At 39.5% G+C, this 20,105-nt stretch overlaps 1 protein-coding gene across 1 annotated transcript in view; it reads left to right on the top strand.

The window, feature by feature from the left end:
• KSR2 (kinase suppressor of ras 2) overlaps nucleotides 1-20,105 on the top strand; it is a 1,792,292-nt gene that overhangs the window by 1,661,191 nt on the left and 110,996 nt on the right. The window contains exon 18 of the mRNA XM_086943271.1: nucleotides 19,651-19,782. Within this exon, the coding sequence (XP_086799397.1) occupies nucleotides 19,651-19,782 (132 nt within the window). The remainder of the gene's footprint in view (nucleotides 1-19,650; nucleotides 19,783-20,105) is intronic.

Here is a 20,105-nt window from a genome sequence, read left to right as displayed (position 1 = left end):
AACATTGAGTTTACTTCCTCTGCTACAATAGAACATTGTTCTTAGGTTAGATTGAACACTCTGGGTGTTGTAACTTGTTTGGGTTTTTCTGTAAAATCTATTTAGAAATCATGAACAGTCTGTAGAACCCAAGGGTCTTATGTAATGTTTTATCAGTTGTGTAAAAAGTGTTTTAGGCGACCCCCCACTTTCCCCGTTAAAAATGGTACTTACTTGGAGTATTGGAGGAATTATAACCTCTGGTTCTGAAGCCTTTTGAACAGAAAGGTCTTCCTATCTGAGAGTAGAAGCTGTGATTAGATTGGTAGGGATGACCAAAACCGTGTTGTCTGTAGAAGGGTCGTTGATAGTGCCGGCCGGCAGAGCGACCCCTTCTGCCAGCACTAGCAAAAAAAACTTGGGTTAAAAACTCTGCGCATGTTAGTTTACACCTTATCCAGTGCAGTGAATATTGCCATGTATTTGCCCAGTCCCTTGATCATCTCCTCCCAAAAAGAAGTCTGTTTGGGTTGACAGAGAGTTCCTTTTCGGCCATTTGACAGAGTTTAGGGTCGATTTTTGATAAAACAACTTTCCTTCTTTCGGTGTTAATTGTTGTGTTAGCATTGCAGAGGAGGATTAGTGTCCTCTGGCTCCAACCCCTCAACAAATCAATGTTTGGTTAAGTGCCGTTAATATGTCTTTCCTCAATTAAATCAATCATTCTGCACAAAGGTTCTAGCATATCAGGCATGTGGTCCTGGCAGGTTTTGAGGGAGCGCTCCATTCCCTTCCTAGGGTCCCTGCCCAGTAGAAATAGGAATTTAATCAGTTCTTGGTCCAAGTTTGGAGTGAGACAAATCGTATCTTGGACCATAGGTCTTTGGCTTTCAGCTTTAAAGATATTCCTTGTGTCTCTTTCAAGGGGGTTTCACCTCTTGATAAACTTGGCCACAAAGTTTTGAGGCCACTGTTGGGAACTCCTAGGTTGTTGAATGTTATATGGGGAGAACATTTCCTCACCCAAGGGATTTGATGACTATTTCCTTAGAGGAAGAGGGAAGTTTGTCCTCTAGAGAGCAAGATCCCGATCATTATCATCTTGGTCCAGGTCAAAAATGTATTCATCTAAGGATTCTGTTGTTCCTTGATCACCGTCAATATATTGGGGATCAGATAGAGCACTTGGGTAAAGTGAGCCACGTAGGGCGTCTGGATAGGTTGTGCCACTACGGGCAACAGATATTTTTGGAGCGCGTAGGCCTCCCTTAGTGTTTGAGGAGCTTAGTCCTCCTTTACGGTGTGATGTACATAAGCCTCCCAATAAGTTCAAGGTGATTAGACCTCCCAGTATGCTCAATATGCTCTACTCATATAAATTGTTGTTTTTCCTTGATTTTTTACTCCCACATTTAGATAAATGGTCAATGTGCACTCCATGGAGAGCAGTGGGGTCGGTAGATTCAGGAAGTGGTCTTTTTCAGGCAACAATTTGACTTAGAGTCTCTATCATGCACAAGTGCATTATTTTTTTATTATTTTTTTAATAATATCCTCATTAGGGTTGGAAGTAGGGACCTGGTGTGGTATTGTGTCTTCTCTTTATGTTTATTATAGAATTTAGATTTATTACTAGGTCATGTAGAACGTAGTGATGTAACTTGGTATTCTTTGAGATGGGTTCGTGAGAAACGGTTGGACGTCGGACTGTATCGGATGTCTTTCTTTCGCACCAGTAAGTTCTTTCACAGCACTTAATAAATGTATACTTTTTTATAATCTCGTCTCCCTCTCGTCTTTACAATGGCGACAAGGTGTTTTTAACGTGCTGACCCACTGTGCACTTTTATTGTTATTATTAACGATTCTCTTCTATTTAAATTTTCTATGTAAGAAGATTCCTGAAGTATCTACAATTTTAGACTTCGGTATATTTTAACTTGGGACCTTTTTAACAGCTGATTTGTCATGAAAATTTGATTTACAAAAAAATAAGGTACTGTAAGTTAAAATACCATTATTGTTGTGTGCTCGTGGATGCGGGCAAGGTTCCTGCGTGAGAGAGGTCAAGGTTCCTTTTCTGAGTCTTGGGAAAGTGAGGAGCGGAGTGACGCATTGTTGTGTGGATCACGCAGACGCTCAGTGACGTCTCATCACGGGTATCACGCTGGGTTTCTACTCTACGCTGTGTTTCAGAGGGCACGCAACTTCGGCCATTTTGATGACATGGTTGCTAAGTGATCAGCGTGATTTTCTACGTGTCATGTCATCAGCGGATTATATTTGACAGCGTCAAGTTGGTATTTATATATTATATATATTTTTTTTTTTCAAATTATTATTTTCTAAACTTTGTTTAAAAGAAAAAAAGAGGTTCTTTCCACATTTTGACTTTCTGATTCCTTCTGCGCAACTTCACAGTGGTGCGCACACTTGAATGAGTTATTGCTTTGGCGTATCTACACAGTGATGTGCACACTAAATTTTAAGCACTTATTTGAGCACGTCTTCTCAGTAATGTGCACACTCAAATTATAATTGGAGTTTATCACTGTTTAGAGTGTTATTTGTATTTTTATTCCTTCGGCGCATCTACACAGTGATGCGCACCCTTAATTTTGAGTACTTATTTTAGCACGTTTTCTCAGTGATGTGCACACTTGAATTATAATTGGATACTTTCGCTATTAACAGTGTAAAAATTTTATTTACAGTATTTATTCTCTTTCTATTTGTTATAGAGCTTGTTTGCATTTTAGTCATTATGGCTACATCACAAATTTGTAATCAACCAACGATATTTTTACAAATTCCAGGCAAACGAAAGTCAGACTGGAAAAAATGGTGTGAATCATTTGAGAATTACATTATTTCAATAGATGGTACAATATTTTTAACCAGAAAGGTTGAAAGCTATTTTGTTTAGTTTTCTTGGTAATGTAGCCATTGACATTTTTAAAAATCTAGTTCCAATTGCACCACCTAGTGGTGAAGGTGAAGGATGGAATGTTTATACGGAGGCTATAGAAAGATTGGAAAAAAAATGTGGATGAGCCAAATGTTTTAATTGAGAAGCATGCTTTTCACAAAAGGAAGCAACTTCCAGATGAAACTATTGAAGAATATGTTGCGGCACTTAGAGTTTTAGCTGAAAATTGTGAGTATGGTGCAACAGTTGACTATTTTATTAGAGATCAGTTTATTTTTAGTTGCAAGTCAAAGAAAATACAGGAAAGGCTTCTTGCCTGTCGAAATCCCACATTGAGTGAAGTATTAGATCTTGCAAAAGGAATAGAGAGGTCAATTATTTCTTCGAAGGTTACTTCTGCTGAAGAGCTTAACAATTCTTCATCTACTCCTGTTTGTGCTATACAATCTTACAATAAGGGTGTTGTCAAACAAAATAGTAAGCTGTTTCAGATGTGGTGCAAAGACACATTTGGCAAATTTTTCTGACTGTCCTGCTTTAAAGAAAAAATTAATAAAATGTGAAAAAGTTGGTCATTTTTCAACTGTTTGTCATGCAGAAAAGAAAACAGTGAATTCAACAGTTAATAGTATATCTAATATTGAACATGATATACAAAATTTATTGTTCACTCTTTATGATGATGATTTTGTAAACAATATGACAATTCCTTTTAAGGCAAGTGTTAGTAGGCACCATTGAGTTTGAAGCAATGGCTGACTCTGGGTCACCCATCACCATTCTTTCTGATTTATTTTTTAATGAAAATTGGAAGGATGTTAAACTTAAGAAAACTGATGTGAATCCTAAAGCGTTTGGCTATTTTGATATTTCCATGTTAGGATTTTTTGAGAACACGTTAGAATTTGAAGGACGGAAATTTTTTACCAAAATATATGTGGCCATTCATGGCAAAAACATTGTTGGATGGTTTGATTTAGGTAGATTGGGTATTAATTTGTGTCCTGGTTCTGATCGACCCATTCAATTAAGAGATTTAGATGTTAACAATATTTCTATGGAAACGTTTTCTGTGGAACTGATTTTAAAGAAGCATAGCAATGTATTCAAAGATGAGGTTGGTCAAGCTAAGGGTTTTTTGTACAGAATTAAATAAAAAAAAGGAGAAGTCCCTATTCTGCACAAAGTACGTATGGTTCCTCTGGGCATTAGAAAAAAATTGAAGTCTCATTTAGATTCTTTATGTTCAGATGGTATTATTGAATCCACCAACAGTTCAAAATGGGTTTCCGCCATTGTTATCGCACTTAAAAAGAACCAGGATTTGAGATTATGTGTTGATCTCAGGTCTCTTAATAAGAATATTGTTGTTGACACTTATCTGTTGCCCCGTATTCAGGAAATGTTAGCAGCCATGGGGCAAATTATTTCTCGGTTATCGACCTTAAATCTGCGTACCATCAGGTACTTCTTGAAGAATCTTCAAAAGACCTCACAACTTTTATCACTCCTTTTGGCCTGTAAAGATTTTTGAGGATGCCTTTCGGCTTGGCCTCAGCAGCCAGTGTTTTCCAAAAGATAATGAGAATCTTTTTAAAGGAATACAGGGTCTACAGTCATTTCAAGATGACATTTTAATTTTTGCAGAGAATGGTGAACAACATAACATAATCCGGGACAAAGTATTGAATATTTTTGGTGACAAAGGAATGACAGCGAGTAAGGATAAGTGAAAATTTCTTGTTGAGGAGATTAATTACTTGGGACATAAAATTACTCAAAATGGCATTTTTCCTAAGGAAGATCTTGTTAATACTTTGGAGAAGGTTAGTAGGCCACAAGATAAGGATTCCTTGCGTTCCTTTTTATGGTTAGGTTAGTACTATTCTAGATTTGTTAAGGGATATGCACTTGTTGTTGAACCTCTCAGGCAACTTTTAAAAAAAGGATCTTGATTTGTTTGGACGAATATTCATGATAAGGTCTTTATTAATGTAAAGAAGCTATTGCTAAAGCGCCAGGCCTTAATATGTTTGATCCTAAAGGGAAATCTTTTGTCATAGTGGATGCGAGTGCCATTGGGCTGGGTGCTGTGTTTATGCAGATTGTAGATGGCAAAGAAAGAGTAATTTCATTAATTTCTAGATGAGTTTGAGGTGCAGAGAGGCACTATAGCACCATTGAAAAAGAGGCTTTGGCCTGTGTTTGGGCAGTAGAGAAGTTCAAAAGTTTTTTGCAGCCGAAAATGTATTCTGAATCTCCTTGGGAAGTGACCAATGACCATGTTTAGGTTCATGTTAAATCCAATGGGCTTACGTTATGTTTTTTTAAATGTGGTGACAAAGTCAGTAGACCTCTTATTTTACATTGTGAATGACTTGACACCACCTATATGTCTAATCTTTCTGACAGTGAAACACCTTGTGTTGTAGTCTGTCCATACAGAGCCATTGCAGGTTTTTAGGGTTAGAGTCTCTTGACTTTTCACCCTGCACTACACATATGACAGTGATAGATTTGAAGTACTGGGTTAGTTTCCCCCTGTGATATTTCTTTCAGATACTCTTATTTTGTGGGATCGCTTTACGAGGGCATTCATTTTGCAATTCCAATTGAAATCTGGTAAATATTTGCGTAATTTTGTACATAGTATTTAGTTATGTAATCGTTACAATACTTTTCCTATTTTTAGAGAAACATTGGCTGAGCATTGATTTAATGCTATTTTTGTGAATTGCTGAGTTTTGGTTTTGAAAACCCACATCACCCCCTGAGTCAGTCTTGGACTGCTTTGCCTCTTACGCTCAGATTCAAGTGCTAAAAGGGGTACTCAGTCCTCAAGGGCAGAGACTAGATTGCAGAGGCTGAAAGATATCAAAGGAGAAAGACCCTGGAGTGACACAATTTGTGCCCAGTAACTACTGACTCCCCTAGGAGATCCCAAATGGATTTGTAAAGTATAATAGAAACTGATGTTGCATTGAAAACTCTCTGATAAACACAATAAGAAGGCACTTTATACAGTCAAACACTATAGGAAGGAGTTATATATTGTGACCCTTGTGGTGAATGGAAGGGGATTAACATTGCATTCTCTGACAAATGGAATAAGGAGCAGATTGTCAATGCTGATAAAATATAATAGGTAGGGGTTCTATATTGCTGACAGTTTTCACTAGGATTGCATGTCGCATTGAGTGATTTATTAGAGCAGAATCCTTATGATTTGCTGAGAACCTGTCCCTAAAGGTGGTTACAACCCATTTGCCATCAAGGTGAGGTATACTAGAAGGGTTGTCATACAAGTCAAGCCTCCCTAGGATCCTCATATTATGCACAACATATGCTAGCCACAGGACCAGGGAGGATTTATCCAAGTCTAAGCAATCCTGCAAGATAAATCTGCTAAAACCAAGTTCCTCCTACAACCAGATAGAATGGCATAGTTGTAGAGGACAAAGACGGAGCTGGTCAGTGATGTAGTCTAAGCCCAGTTCTTCATGGACAATTTCGTGAGGAACAATTTGTGTAACAACCAGGAGGCCCCTTAAAATGTATTTTCTGATACTTGCATTGAGGCAACCCGGCGATATCCCCATATTCCACTGCCTTAGCTCACTAATGGGATGCACTTGGCCATGAAGATTTCCAGGACCGATTGTATATGAGTGCGCCCGAGCCGGCGGGAAAAAACTCCTATATTGAATATCGCTCTATTAAAAGACAAAGTATTCTGGGTTATAAGTAATTGCCAATTGATCCCAGAGTCCAATTGGAGCCCCAAATAACTAAACGTTTCTACCTGGCTAATGTGATGGCCATCTATTACGTATTTCATTGTTTTCATACCAGATGGACCAAACTTCATGACATGTGACTTCGAAAAGTTTGTCATCAGGTCAAGGCCATTCATAAAACTGATAAAAAGATTCAATCACCCTTTAGCTCTCTGGGAGATTAAAACTGTGTTGTCTGCATAAAGCAGGGCCGGTATAGAATGGCCTCCCACTTTAGGGACATCCGCATCCAGGACCATCAAGGCTTGCTCTATTTGATTAATTTAAAAAATAAATAGGAAAGGTGCTAAAATACAGCCTTGATGGACCCCAGGCCACAATGTGCAGTGCATTCCCCGTTAGGGCCAAACCTACCTCTAACTGAAAGATCTTTGTGCAAGTTATACAAAAAATGTATTAAAACCGATCTACATCCATGTGAGTCATCATGGACCACAACTCAGAGCGATTAACTCTGTCAAAAGCAAAGCTGAGGTTCATGAAGACCAGATGGATTGCCCCCTTCTTAACCTTGGTGTATTTACAAATTACCAGATAAATATTCAAATTTTGCTCTATATTACCCTGACTGGGACAGAATCCAGTACTGTAGGTCAGATAAAAAGCCTCTCACCTCAGCCCAATCCGAGAGGCGATTTGCTAAAATCTGACCAATAATTTTCACTTCTACATCTATTAGGGAGATAGGCCTGAAACAGGCGGGCTCTGACCTGTTGCCCTTTTTAAAACAGGGACTTTTATTGATTGGGACCAGGTTAGTGGGAGAGAACCAGTGGCTGCAGCGTTTAAATGTAATGTCAACCAAGGGCCCACAAATCTATGCAGGTTTTAAAAAGGTCCCCTGGTACCCCATCTGGCCCTGGTGCTTTGTTTGATGGTAACTGAAAGATGGCAGCTCTGACCTCAAATAGATGAAAAACAATGTGCTAGTCAGTCCTCAAATGCTTTAGTTCATCAGGCTCCTCATTTTGACTATAGATGGCCTTAAAGGGAACAACCCAGGCCTCAGATGAAATAGTAGAGGCCTGGTTAGAGTGTTGATCATTGCTAAAAAGAGGCAAATTGACGACACTCCAAAAAGCAGAGCTATTGCGCTGCCAACTGGCTGTTAATAACTTGTACAATACACAAAAGAGCAGACCAGGTCTAGGAACAATGTGTGGCTCTACCAGTCACCAAGGTCACACGTAGTGTGTGTGCAAGTGGAGGTTGCTGTCTGCGTGGATTCATTGAGAACACATTTTAACAACAATTGTTGAACAAAAGCTAAAGCAATTCCCATCAGACCACCCTTTTTGGTGGATTTTACGTCATGTGGGGATTGCTGAACATTAAGTATTGAAGTTCCTGGTAGACAATAATTTATATATTGTTTTTGTAGTACATGTTTGCATATCCCTCACTTTGACGTAGGTGCAGTAGCCAATATATGTTACAAGGTCCTGAAGAAAGCCGGGGTAATGGCCCTTATGGCTGAAACATGTCGACCGCTCTGCACTGCGCCAGTAGGCAGCTTTACTACTTGGCGCATTTTTAACTTCTGGCACATGGACTTCTGTTCAAACCCTCTTCTGAGTCTGTGTAGTCATTTTTTATCCATCACCATCACTATAGCACTGCACTCTTTCACCAACACCATACTGAGATGTTTATTATGACTACATTACTGTTATTCATTCCCACACCGGCACTACATGGTCGGATGGAATGTTCAGCAATCCCCACATGACGTAAAATCCACCAAAAAGGGTGGTCTGATGGGAATTGCTTTAGCTTTTGCTCAACAATTGTTGTTAAAATGTGTTCTCAATGAATCCACGCAGACAGCAACCTCCACTTGCACACACACTACGTGTGACCTTGGTGACTGGTAGAGCCACACATTGTTCCTAGACCTGGTCTGCTCTTTTGTGTATTGTATATTGGCATAAGGGGTATGAGCAGCCAGGTCGTTAAAAATTCCCCTCAACCCTCCACACACCTGTTTTGTTTTTTAATGTTAATAACTTGTCCCAAGACTCCTCTTTAAACTGGGCTTTGCGATCCTTACAGGTCATTCTGGAAGCAGCCCTGGCCCTTTTCACCTTCTCTTGATAGCGTGGCCTCACATGCAGAAGTTTCCAGAGATCATTATGGGTTTTATAAACATCATCCATCAAACCATTTTTCTACATGTGTTACTGGGGATGGGGATATCTTACAGAGCGTGGATTTAATAAACGGCTGATGTGATAAAATGACTTTAGAATACTCTGAGGTGACTCTTTTTCTGATAAACAATAGAAATCAGCTTGTCATGTGAGAATCAAATTCTGGATACAACTGAGGGAACTATGAAGGCCCACCTCCCCCTTCGGCCCTGATTAGTCAGGGTCATGGGCTCCTTATATGGGGGTACTAATACTGAGGATTGTTAGTCCCTGTGAAATAAGGCTGTTAGGTGAATATGGTCACTCAGATTGTGATTTAGGACCTTAAATTCTAAGAGCGCAGAAAAATAGCAGCGGCAAACAAGAATATAATCTTTAACAGTACAGTGCCCCTCTACCGCCTTAAATGTAGTTATTCTCTCACTCAAAGTGTCCAGATTAATAGCCATTAGATACATTAGGTTAAACTCAGAAGTTAGCGACATCACCTTGGCGAGTGTGTTTGAAATGCGCCTGGTTATCAGATGGATGCTTAGAATCTAGATCTCTATACATCATGCAGGAGTAACAGGGATCCAAACTAAAATCCCCAGCTTCCATGACTACAGTAAAAGGGAATTCTAATTGATAAAAATCATCAATAAATACTTTAAGACTGGCAACAGCATCTGGCTCGTAATTCAATGTAACTGCGTTATAAAAATTAGTAAGAAGCAATCCACACTTATTAGGAAATAATAAAAGGGTGCCAAAAATGGTCTTTAAGTTAGACTTCAGGACCTCTACTTTATAGTTATGATCTAATTTTACTAGGGTGGTAAGGCCACCTCTAGCAGGGCCACTGGTCGAACAGGTTGCTGGAACTGAATACGAGCAGAAAGCATCGAAATGTAAGCATTCCTCTGTGTCCCATGTTTCCTGTAGACAGATGATATCAAAGTTCTTCAACATGCTCAGCCATCCAGCATCTGAAAGCTTGCGCTGAACCCTAGCTGTTTTCTAATTGAGAACCCCGATGATGTCTTGACTAATGGTCTTGGTGCCAAGTTTGAAATGTCAACACTCAGAGTTGGGCCCAGTCAATCAGGGTCTTCCAGCTCACTCAGGAGTAAAACATGTCTGCTAAATTGAAGAGTGGTGGTATCAGTAAAGGCAGGGGGATTGGTTAGCGCACCGCCTGACTTTTTCTGGATCAGGTGCCCTCTTCTCTCTTGAACTTCAGGGTCAGGTGGAGGGTAGAAAAGCCTAAAGGAAGAATAGAAATGCGGTTTATTGATGCACCTTTTTCCCCCAGTGCTCAAGAAATGGAACCTGCTCATGCGGGATTATTAAAGTTCACTATTATACAGTGACCCAGAGATGGTTTATTGGACTGGCCTATCCAGCCATCACTATGGGCCATTCTGATTCCTTCTGCAAGAATCTGGGTAGGAGACTGGTAAGCATTCACCCTGGTTGCCAGCCAATGTACTACTTTATTCTTGAGTTGGGTGTAGTTTTTCTATGCATCCTTCCTCAAGGGAGGTACATCCACTAATACAACAATATAAGGGGTGACCGCCGGAAGCAGTTGAATGGTGATATTAGAGGGGAAGTCCACCAGAGGGGCATTTTGGGGTACACTAAAAGCAGCCAATACTAAGTTGGGACGATTCTTTTGAACTAGCAATTGGGCTGGAGCCGAAGCTGGACAACCAGAATTGTCCCCGGCTATATGAGAAGGAGCAGTTTGGTCCTTATTACAGATGCCTGAGGCCAAATGTAATGAGGCTCTAGATGGAACCTGAGCAAGGGGAGATTCTCCGAATTCTAGGTTGCCAGAAACTTTGATTAAAGGGATTCTAAAACCTGTGTATGACATGGTTCTAAAGCAATCATGGTGCCTGCTGCTAATGCTTGAAAGTAAATTGTCCACGTACCCTTTTAAACATCCTACTATTTGCTCTAGTACAGTTATCCAAGAACCAAAGGCATTTAGAGCTGTGGAGATCTTAGTCTCCAGGTTTTTCAGTAGTGCCACAAGGGAGCCCTCTGTTGTATCCTGCCCAGGAGCTGTAACTATCTATATCAGGTACAGATACAGCTGGGATCCTCCTAAAGCCAGGTGCAGCCTTCCTATTTGGCTTTGGTGGATGAAGCTGTACAGCAATAGATGCTTTGCATCGAGCACCCGTTTTACAAGAGTTATCAGAATATTTCAGTGTAACATCACTGCTAGTAGGCTGTAAAGTCTGGGCGCTAGGAAGGCTAGTCAAGGGAACTTGGGTGAGGAGGGAAGTGCAGGAGGTGCACAAGTAGTAATATTAACAGTGTCTTCACCCCCTCACTTTGAGCATCTATATTTTGTGTTATAGCACGATGGTTGACAGCCACCTCTGTTTCGGCACTAGTAATCTCCTCTGAGAACACTCCACAGCTTGGTTTAAAAAACACAGGATAGTTTTGCAGGCTCTCGGTCTTTTTTCAGTCCCGTTGGAGGGTTCCAGAGTCCAGAAGTAAGAGAGAGAGCCCAGTCCAGTCTCTTCCTGGCGATGACGGGCCCAGGACGGGTCGGCCCTTAGCCCGGCTTTGCCAGCAACAATTTGAGTGCCTTGGCGTGGCGGTGATGCGTCATCAGGACCAGGGAGTCTGGGTCTTGGAGTCCTCTTCCCTGACGCGATTAGAACAAGCGAGCTTCCGCGCTGCAGAACCCACGGCAGCAATTTGAGTACCTCCAGGCACGACAGTGAGGCATCAACAGCCCAGGGAGCCTTGGTCTTGGAGTCCTCTCTCGTGATGCGATTAGAACAAATGAGCTTCCCCTAGTATAGTAATTAGTTTTGTGTACATTAAAGTATTTTTCCCCTATTAAAACAATTGGTTGGGCATTGATTTTAGCCCTTAGCACCTCCCTCAGTCTGCCTTAGACTGCTCTGCCTCAATACCCTTAGAGCCAAATTTTACATTCATTAACAAATGCCCTAGGGAGGGTGTTTACATTAGGACTCTCTGAGAAATGAAAGAAAAAAAAGTGTTTACATGGAGAACTCTGGGTGAACCACAGTAGGGAGAACTTCCCTTGAAGAACACCATAGTTAGAGACTATATATTGTTCAACACTGAGGGCCCATTTCACAAAGAGGATTTGCACTCGTAACAGAGGCCGCACACTCATAGAAGGATTTCCGTAATGGGAAACTGCAGTGCAGAGATCCCCATGACTGCTGAGCTTCCACCACAAGTGTGAATCGGGCCCTAAGTTTTTCTAACACAGTTCTATAATTCAGGTGGTGCTATAGAGGTATTGTGTTTATTACTAACATTTGTGATTTTATGTTTAGAATATAGTGGTGTGTGAATTGAAGTAATTTCTTCTTTTGGTTTTGAAAAAGTGAAAGCATTGCACAAGGATTATTTAGAATTATTGTGCATGTTGCGTAATTCTTTAATTTTCATTTAACTCCTTTAGCTGCTTTAAATTTTTTTGTATGGCTTTAATTTTTTTTTCTTTTTATAGCTTTACATTTTTAACTATTCTGTAGGTATTTAATTTTTGATACAACAAAGTGATAGTAACTCTGACGTTCCCCTTAAACGTTTGGAATATCATTTCAACCATATGTATTGTGATCAATATTTGTGTGAATTTGTATTCAGGTCAAATGGAGGAGTTAGCTCTGAGGAAGAATTTTTAGACCTGCTCTTCCATTTGGTAGTCACTGGCTCTTGGCCTACCCCCAGCCCTGCCACTGTGCCCAGAAATGTGATTGTTACTATAATCTCTGATGGTATAGAGACAAAATATCGACTCCAAAATATCGACTGGACATAATATCGAGTTTTAAATATAGACTGGACAAAATATCGACTGGACATAATATCGACTACAAAAATATCGTTTTTCAGGTAAGTGAAGTAATATCGACTGTATAAAATATAGATAGCAAAAATATCGATTTTTTAATAATATATAATATTTTATAGTGTATTTTTATGTAATAATATGTGTGAATAGTGTGTATTAATGTTATAAAATATTTTATTACATGAATTTTGTTTTGATAATAATTGCGTAGTGTAATTCTGTAGCGGGTTGTGGGTTTATAGGGGAATAGGGTGGGAAGTAATTTAATAATAATTAATTAATATATGTTTGTTAATATTTTTAATTAATAATTAATTGATAATTAATTAATATTAATTAGTTAATTAATTAATATAATTTTGAATATATTTTGTATTAGTAAATAATTGTTAATTAATTAATTGTAATTAGTTAATTACATTAATTAGAGTACATTTTTTATATATATAATTTTGTGTTATTTTTAAGTAATTAATTTTGAAAAAATAATATTAATTATTAAAATAATTACACCTAATGTTCTAATATATTTACTTTATTGTTATTGTTAATTAATAATTAATTGGTAATTAAATAATATTGATAAATTTTGGGTAAAGGAGCATTTTTAGGGTTCAGGGTCAGTTTTCAGTTCATGGGTAAAGGGGTATTTTTAGGGTTCAGGGTCAGTTTTCAGTTCATGGGTAAAGGGGTATTTTTAGGGTTCAGGGTCAGTTTTCAGTTCATGGGTAAAGGGGTATTTTTAGGGTTCAGGGTCAGTTTTCAGGTCATGGGTAAAGGGGTATTTTTAGGGTTCAGGGTCAGTTTTCAGTTCATGGGTAAAGGGGTATTTTTAGGGTTCAGGGTCAGTTTTCAGTTCATGGGTAAAGGGGTATTTTTTCAGTTTTTGGGTAAAGGGGTATTTTTAGGGTTCAGGGTCAGTTTTGGGTTTTTGGGTAAAGGGGTATTTTTAGGGTTCAGGGTCAGTTTTGGGTTTTTGGGTAAAGGGGTATTTTTAGGGTTCAGGGTCAACAAATAAGATTTTAAAAAATTATTTTTATTATTTTCATTTATTATTTTATTATTATAATTTAATTTAAGTCGTTTTAAGTATATTTTAGTAATTAAAATTTAATATTAATTTAATTTAACACTGTTTTTAATAAAGTCGATATTTTTACATCTATATTTTTGTTAACGATATTTTGTACTCGATATTTTTGTACTTACCTGTTTGTAGATACAAACTCGATATTTTGACTGTCGATATTTTGTCCACGATATTTTGGCAAGTCGATATTTTGTCAGTCGATATTATTTCAGTGATCCATCTCTGATATTACCTTCCGCCTGCAAATTATCAAGCAAGCTGGTACATTTGACTCCCTTTTGAAGAGCTTAAGGAAAATGATGGGTTAAATGGAGGAGATTGTCTCATCCTGATTAGATTATAGAAAGACAGTCTTGCATAGAGTACCTAACAATATTCTCTGTTGCATTCAGATTATGCAAAATACCGATGCCACATCTGTTACTTAATTTACATCAGAGTGTTTATGTTAAATCCCACTTGGACTTAGGTCACATGTTACAAGTGAAAAAATTGTATGCAATGTACAAAAAAACCTATTGGCACATATCATGAGTATCTCTGCTCTTGGCTTCAGCCATATATGCCTTCTCACATGCTTTGTTCCTCTTCTCATGTACTCTTAGTTGTGCTCATGTTCCAGCACAACAAAGCCAGCAGATTCTCTTTCTCGGCTCTTGTTCATGATCCCTGTACACCAGAGTGTTATGTTGTGCAATAAGTAATTTATCTTTAATTGTGCACATTCCACATTCTTTAGAATGTACTGTACTGTGTTCCACTTTCCTCTATGTCTTCTACTGGTTTCTTGTTGACGCTGGACTGACTACCTGTCAGTTGTGTACCTGCTTGCTTAAGGATTAAACTACTTTGCAACCTACATTGAAGTGTCCTTCTTCAATTCAACAAGTGGCGACGAGGGTGGGATATTTTACTTATTTTTTTTTGTAGATAACAAAGGATTAAATTAATTCTTTTTTTAAAAAAAATAAGTAAAATATCCCGATCGTCGCCACTTGTTGAATTGAAGAAGGACACTTCAATGTAGGTTGCAAAGTAGTTTAATCCTTAAGCAAGCAGGTACACAACTGACAGGTAGTCAGTCCAGCGTCAACAAGAAACCAGTAGAACACATAGAGGAAAGTGGAACACAGTACAGTACATTCTAAAGAATGTGGAATGTGCACAATTAAAGATAAATTACATATTGCACAACATAACAAAGTTTTCCACTATAAAAGATGTTTTTTTTTTGTTGTTCAAAGGAAAGGGATGATGCTTGTTATGATCATTTTTATGTTTTTGTTTTTGTGTTCCAAAGGGGATGTGTTATGTTGTGCAATATGCAATTTATCTTTAATTGTGCACATTCCACATTCTTTAGAATGTACTGTACTGTGTTCCACTTTCCTCTATGTGTTCTACTGGTTTCTTGTTGACGCTGGACTGACTACCTGTCAGTTGTGTACCTGCTTGCTTAAGGATTAAACTACTTTGCAACCTACATTGAAGTGTCCTTCTTCAATTCAACACAGAGGTAAAATACTCTGGGCATGTGAGCACACGCCGAGTGGTGTGCCTGTAAGTGAGCAGAGTGCAGCACATTTGCGCCAGACCTATTGTCATTACCAATGCTTGCCTGTGTGGTTGCTCTCTGACAGCTTGTATGTCACTGATATTTACTAGCTAGCATGGGAGTTCCTTTAAATGTGGTGTGAAAATGTGTGTGTGTGTGCTTGCTCTACCTTTAGTTGAAGTGACCTGACTGCCTCCAATTGCTTGGTTTCTTTCTTGATTGATGGGTTTTAAATTGGGCTAGTGACTGAATGTTTTTGAATATTTTTATCTGTGGCATGATTTTTTTATACTGTATGACTGCTTGCCATTTGTTAAACTTTGACTGTTCCCATGTAAATGTGTATCTGGTTGCTGTGTGTTAAACAAATGTTGTATGTTGCATACCTAAAGAGTATAGAGCTGGAAAGAAAACTGAGAAGAAACCACCATATTAAAACCTATTCAGATACCTAAGCAAACCTTGAGAAATAAATTAATCCACCCAACATGGAGGTCACAGTAATTAGATATACAGCATCTCTCAAACAGGGGTGTAACTAGCATTGGTTTACCAGAAGCAGTAGCTTAGAGCTCAGGGGTATGAGACCCTTCATTACCCCCTATCGGAAATGTGGTTCCTGGGTAAAGGGTTTGTAATCCTAATCTAGCAGCAGCCACAGTTTCTGTCAGGGTGAAGTCAGAAGCAAACCCCAAATTAACCTGTGCTTAACGCACTGGTAGCTTGGCACAAAGCAGCCAGGCTTAACTTATAGGTAATTTGTAAAGTTTTTATCCAGCACACACACTGCAATAAAGTGAAAACACAACACAAGACCAAACTCACACCTATTTAGAAACAAGGAATGCAATGTAATGAATTATTTGACACCACAATTACAGAAATCCCATACGCAGGGCCGGAGATATGCAATTTTAAAACTGTGCTTAGAAGCACAAAGTACCAACTGTGGTCATCTGGTAGTGCCGAACCAGGACAAGTTCAGGGTGACCACGATGAAGTGTGGGACATTCTCAGGAACCCAGTTAGGACCGCTCAACAAGAGTACCTTAAATCCTGGTTGGGGAGCATTGCAAGATCCTGCTTTGAGGATGCATCATGCAATGTATGTGGGGAAATGCAACATCCAGCAGTGATTCTGGAAAGCAGCACGGTTGCAATGCAAGGTCCTGCATCATCGTCGAGGATGCCGCAGACGAGAGGCTTGCTACGTGAAGACCTGCATCGAGGATGCATCGTGCAATAGCTGGCTCTGAGGGAGTTACAGGGCTTGAGATGCAGAGTGCTGCGTCATCATCATCATGTAGCGGCTGTTCCGATGAGGCCGTGGGATGCAGTACGAAGTCCTGCATCCGAGAGCTGTTATGCAGTGTTTCCGATGCAGAGTTTTGTGAGGCGATTGTGTTGTACTCCATCAGTTCTGCTGGGACCACAGCTGTGCTGGCATTGCACCTTCGGGCCCACTTCCACGGATCCATGAATGGGGAGCCACCACTAGGGAGGGTAAGACTTGCATCAGATAGAGTCATGGAGCTGGGTTCAAGGTAGTTGTAGCCTTCTGTCCCTGAGGCTCTCGTCATGAGGCCAGCCAATTAGCCCTTGGAGTCTCTCTGATGGGACTGATGAAGGTCCAGTTCTTCACTCAGGCAGCCCAGCAACAGAGTAGCATTTATTCTAGCAGACCAGGACAGCTGTCCTTCTCAGTCTTCCACAAGTCCAGGGGTGTACTGAAGAGTAGGGTCTAAGGGTTCAATATTTATATCTGGTGCCAGCTGTGAAGTAGGAGAAGGTTCAAGAGGTTTCCACCCCCAGAGGTGCTTGGAATTTACTGCCTCCTGCCCTAACCCCAGATTGTCTGAGGTCACAATAGGCTAGTGTCGAACCTTTGTGAGTGTGCTCAGGCAAAGCCTTTGTGATGGTCAAGTGTGGTTGGACACAGGTCCTGCCCTTCAATTCAGAGATGGCCCTTCCTGCCAACACCTATGGCTCTTTGTCTCACTATCTGAGAGCGATATACAAAGACTAACTGCCTGCTACACCTATTCATGCGATATACAAAGGCTAACTGCCAGCTACACCTATTCATGTAACTCATGATACAGGTAGCAGGCACCAAATGGTTGGTACAAGAAAAGGACAACTTTCTAAAAGGGCCATTTACAGAATTGTGTCTTAAAATCCAACTTTACCATTAAAGAGGGCTTTTAATTCCAATTCTTTAAAGACCACACTCTAATTTCCACCTACACCCAAATGAATGTTATTACTTGTTAATAGTTATAAGTTAACCCAATGTTATACGGTGGGAGAGGTAGGCCTTCCAGTAGCAGCAAACAAACATATGAGTTTTTCACTACAAGGACATTTAAACCGTAACCGTACATGTCCCACTTTATAAATACACTGCACCTTTCCCAATGGGCTGTCTAGAACCTACCCTAGATATGCTTATAGTATTTAAAAAGAAGGTTTAAGCCTGACAAAAGGTACATTTTGCAAGGTCGAAACGGCCGTTTTTAAACTGCATACATAGGCTGCAAAAGCAGGCCTGAGACAGGTTTAGGGCCTACTTACATGGGTAGCACAATCAGTGCTGCAGGTCTACTAATAGCATTTAATTTACACTCCCTGGGCACATGTAGTATCCCTTTTTTTAGGGACTTACCAGCAAGGTAAATGTGCCAATTGGGTGTAAGCCAATTTTAAAGTCTTTAAAGCGGAGAGTACAAGCACTTTAGTACTGGTAAGCAATGGTAACGTACACAGAGTCCTATGGCCAACAAAAACAAGATCAGTGAAAAATGGAGGAGGAAGGCAAAATGTATGGGGGAAGAATACCATAAGGGTGTCAGGTCTAGCACACCCCAGTTATTCGGATGGGGAGCAGGGGGTTCCACTGAATGTGTGTATACCTGTTTTGCCGGTCAAAATGTTTTCAACCTGACATATTACTGGCATGCAACTTTGGATAAAACATTTCTGATTTACCAGTAAGGCATTAAGTCCACAGAATAAAACATATAGAGTTTTTTACCACTATTAAAAAGGCAAATGGAAAGAGGAACATGGTGAAATCATTGTAATAATGGTGTATAGATAAGAAAAATTTAATTGTCTTGCATCAAGCTTATTGAGTTACCTATAATTCGCGGATTTAGAAAGGCTGCGCATATATCCACATATCCAACTTTTATGTATTTAATGAGTCAATGGAAGATGAAATGTCTGATTAAGGGTGAACTGAAACAACTGGAACAAATATTGAAATATTGAAGACTGGCCCGATGTTGGAACTAAACGGCCCCCTCCGGAGGAAATTGTCTGCCGTACCAGAAATGATTATCAGGAATTCAGTCTGACACTCTAAATCCGCAGATGATACAGAACTCAATAAGATTGATACCAATCAATCGCCAGTTATCCCCAGTGATAACATCACCCACTAGTGATTGGTTCCTATATCACATACGATCAATTGCATTGCAGTAACTTTTCATACAGTGTCACTACATCAGAAAGCTGAGTATGTTTTTACTTTTGTTTATTCCACTCATGCCTACCTCCCAAAGTAAGGTTCGAGTTAATAATAGTAAAATTATATACTTAATCTTACAAAGTGGTGGTAGGGGGAAGTACTGGATGCGATATTAATGTAAGCCCACTTGATACAGTGTATGGAGCCCAGCCATCAGACACCCTTAGACACGGTTGATGCACTCATAGATTTCCAACAACAAGGAGCTTAATGAAATTATTTCCCAAAATGTTATTATTAAAACAAATATTTGGTTTTATTTGTTCTTCTTAGCTTTAACGCAGGGGTGATCTAATTTCCTATCAGATTATTTTCAGCACCAGAGTTCTTGTTCTAATGCATTGAAATATTTTACATTTGTGAGTATTGTGTACCTTTGGGGAAAAGCCTTGACTTGAATAATTCTCGTCATGGAATCAAAATACTGTTTTATGGAGAGCTATTAAAATTAAATAAAACATGTTAAATCTAACCGGTCATTATCACCATATTAATCCCGTTGTGATTGTCTTTCTTTGTGGAGGTTTGATGTGTTTAGTATGTTTTCATGTGACTCTCTAGTCTGTATTCTCGGGGATTGTAGAGTTCTGTGTGTATATACCCAGCTCTTAACAGCTATGTACCCTGTCAGTTGGTAAATGAGTTTTATAATTTGATTACTAACACGGCACAAAGTTTTATAAAGATGTATCTGGATTATGACACAAGATCATTTGTAGCTTCGACACAGTAAGACACCGCTCAGATAAAGGTGTCTTTTTGTTCCCACAGGAGGGAGAGCAAACTGCGGATCCCCAATGGCTGGCTGTGTCACCTGGCCCCAGAAATCATATGCCAGCTGTCTCCTGACACAGAGGAAGATAAGCTTCCGTTTTCTAAGCACTCAGATGTCTTTGCACTTGGGTAAGTGTTCTCAACTGTTCTTGTCGTTGTAAATTTGGTCTTGTTGAAGCATAAGATTAGCTGTTTCCTAAATGTTGCCTATCTGACTGATCTTAAGTTGAGGAGCCATCGTGAATGTGTTCACGGGGGATCAGAGTGCACAAAAACATCAAAGGTACCAGTCTTACACATGCGACAAAGAACATAATAGTTTTACATATATAAGTAGAATGTATGCTATGTATGCAAAGGCACTAGTGTACGTGCACTTGCTGCCTACAGCTGGCAGGAGCATGGCGCAACAATGTTCTGTTTGGATCTTGTGGAGAACATAAATACAATTC

Source organism: Lissotriton vulgaris, chromosome 11 (assembly GCF_964263255.1).
Source record: "Lissotriton vulgaris chromosome 11, aLisVul1.2, whole genome shotgun sequence".
In the NCBI taxonomy this organism is placed as follows: Eukaryota; Metazoa; Chordata; class Amphibia; order Caudata; family Salamandridae; genus Lissotriton; species Lissotriton vulgaris.
Note: the sequence above shows the minus strand (reverse complement) of the source record. Positions and strands in the feature narration are given on the sequence as shown.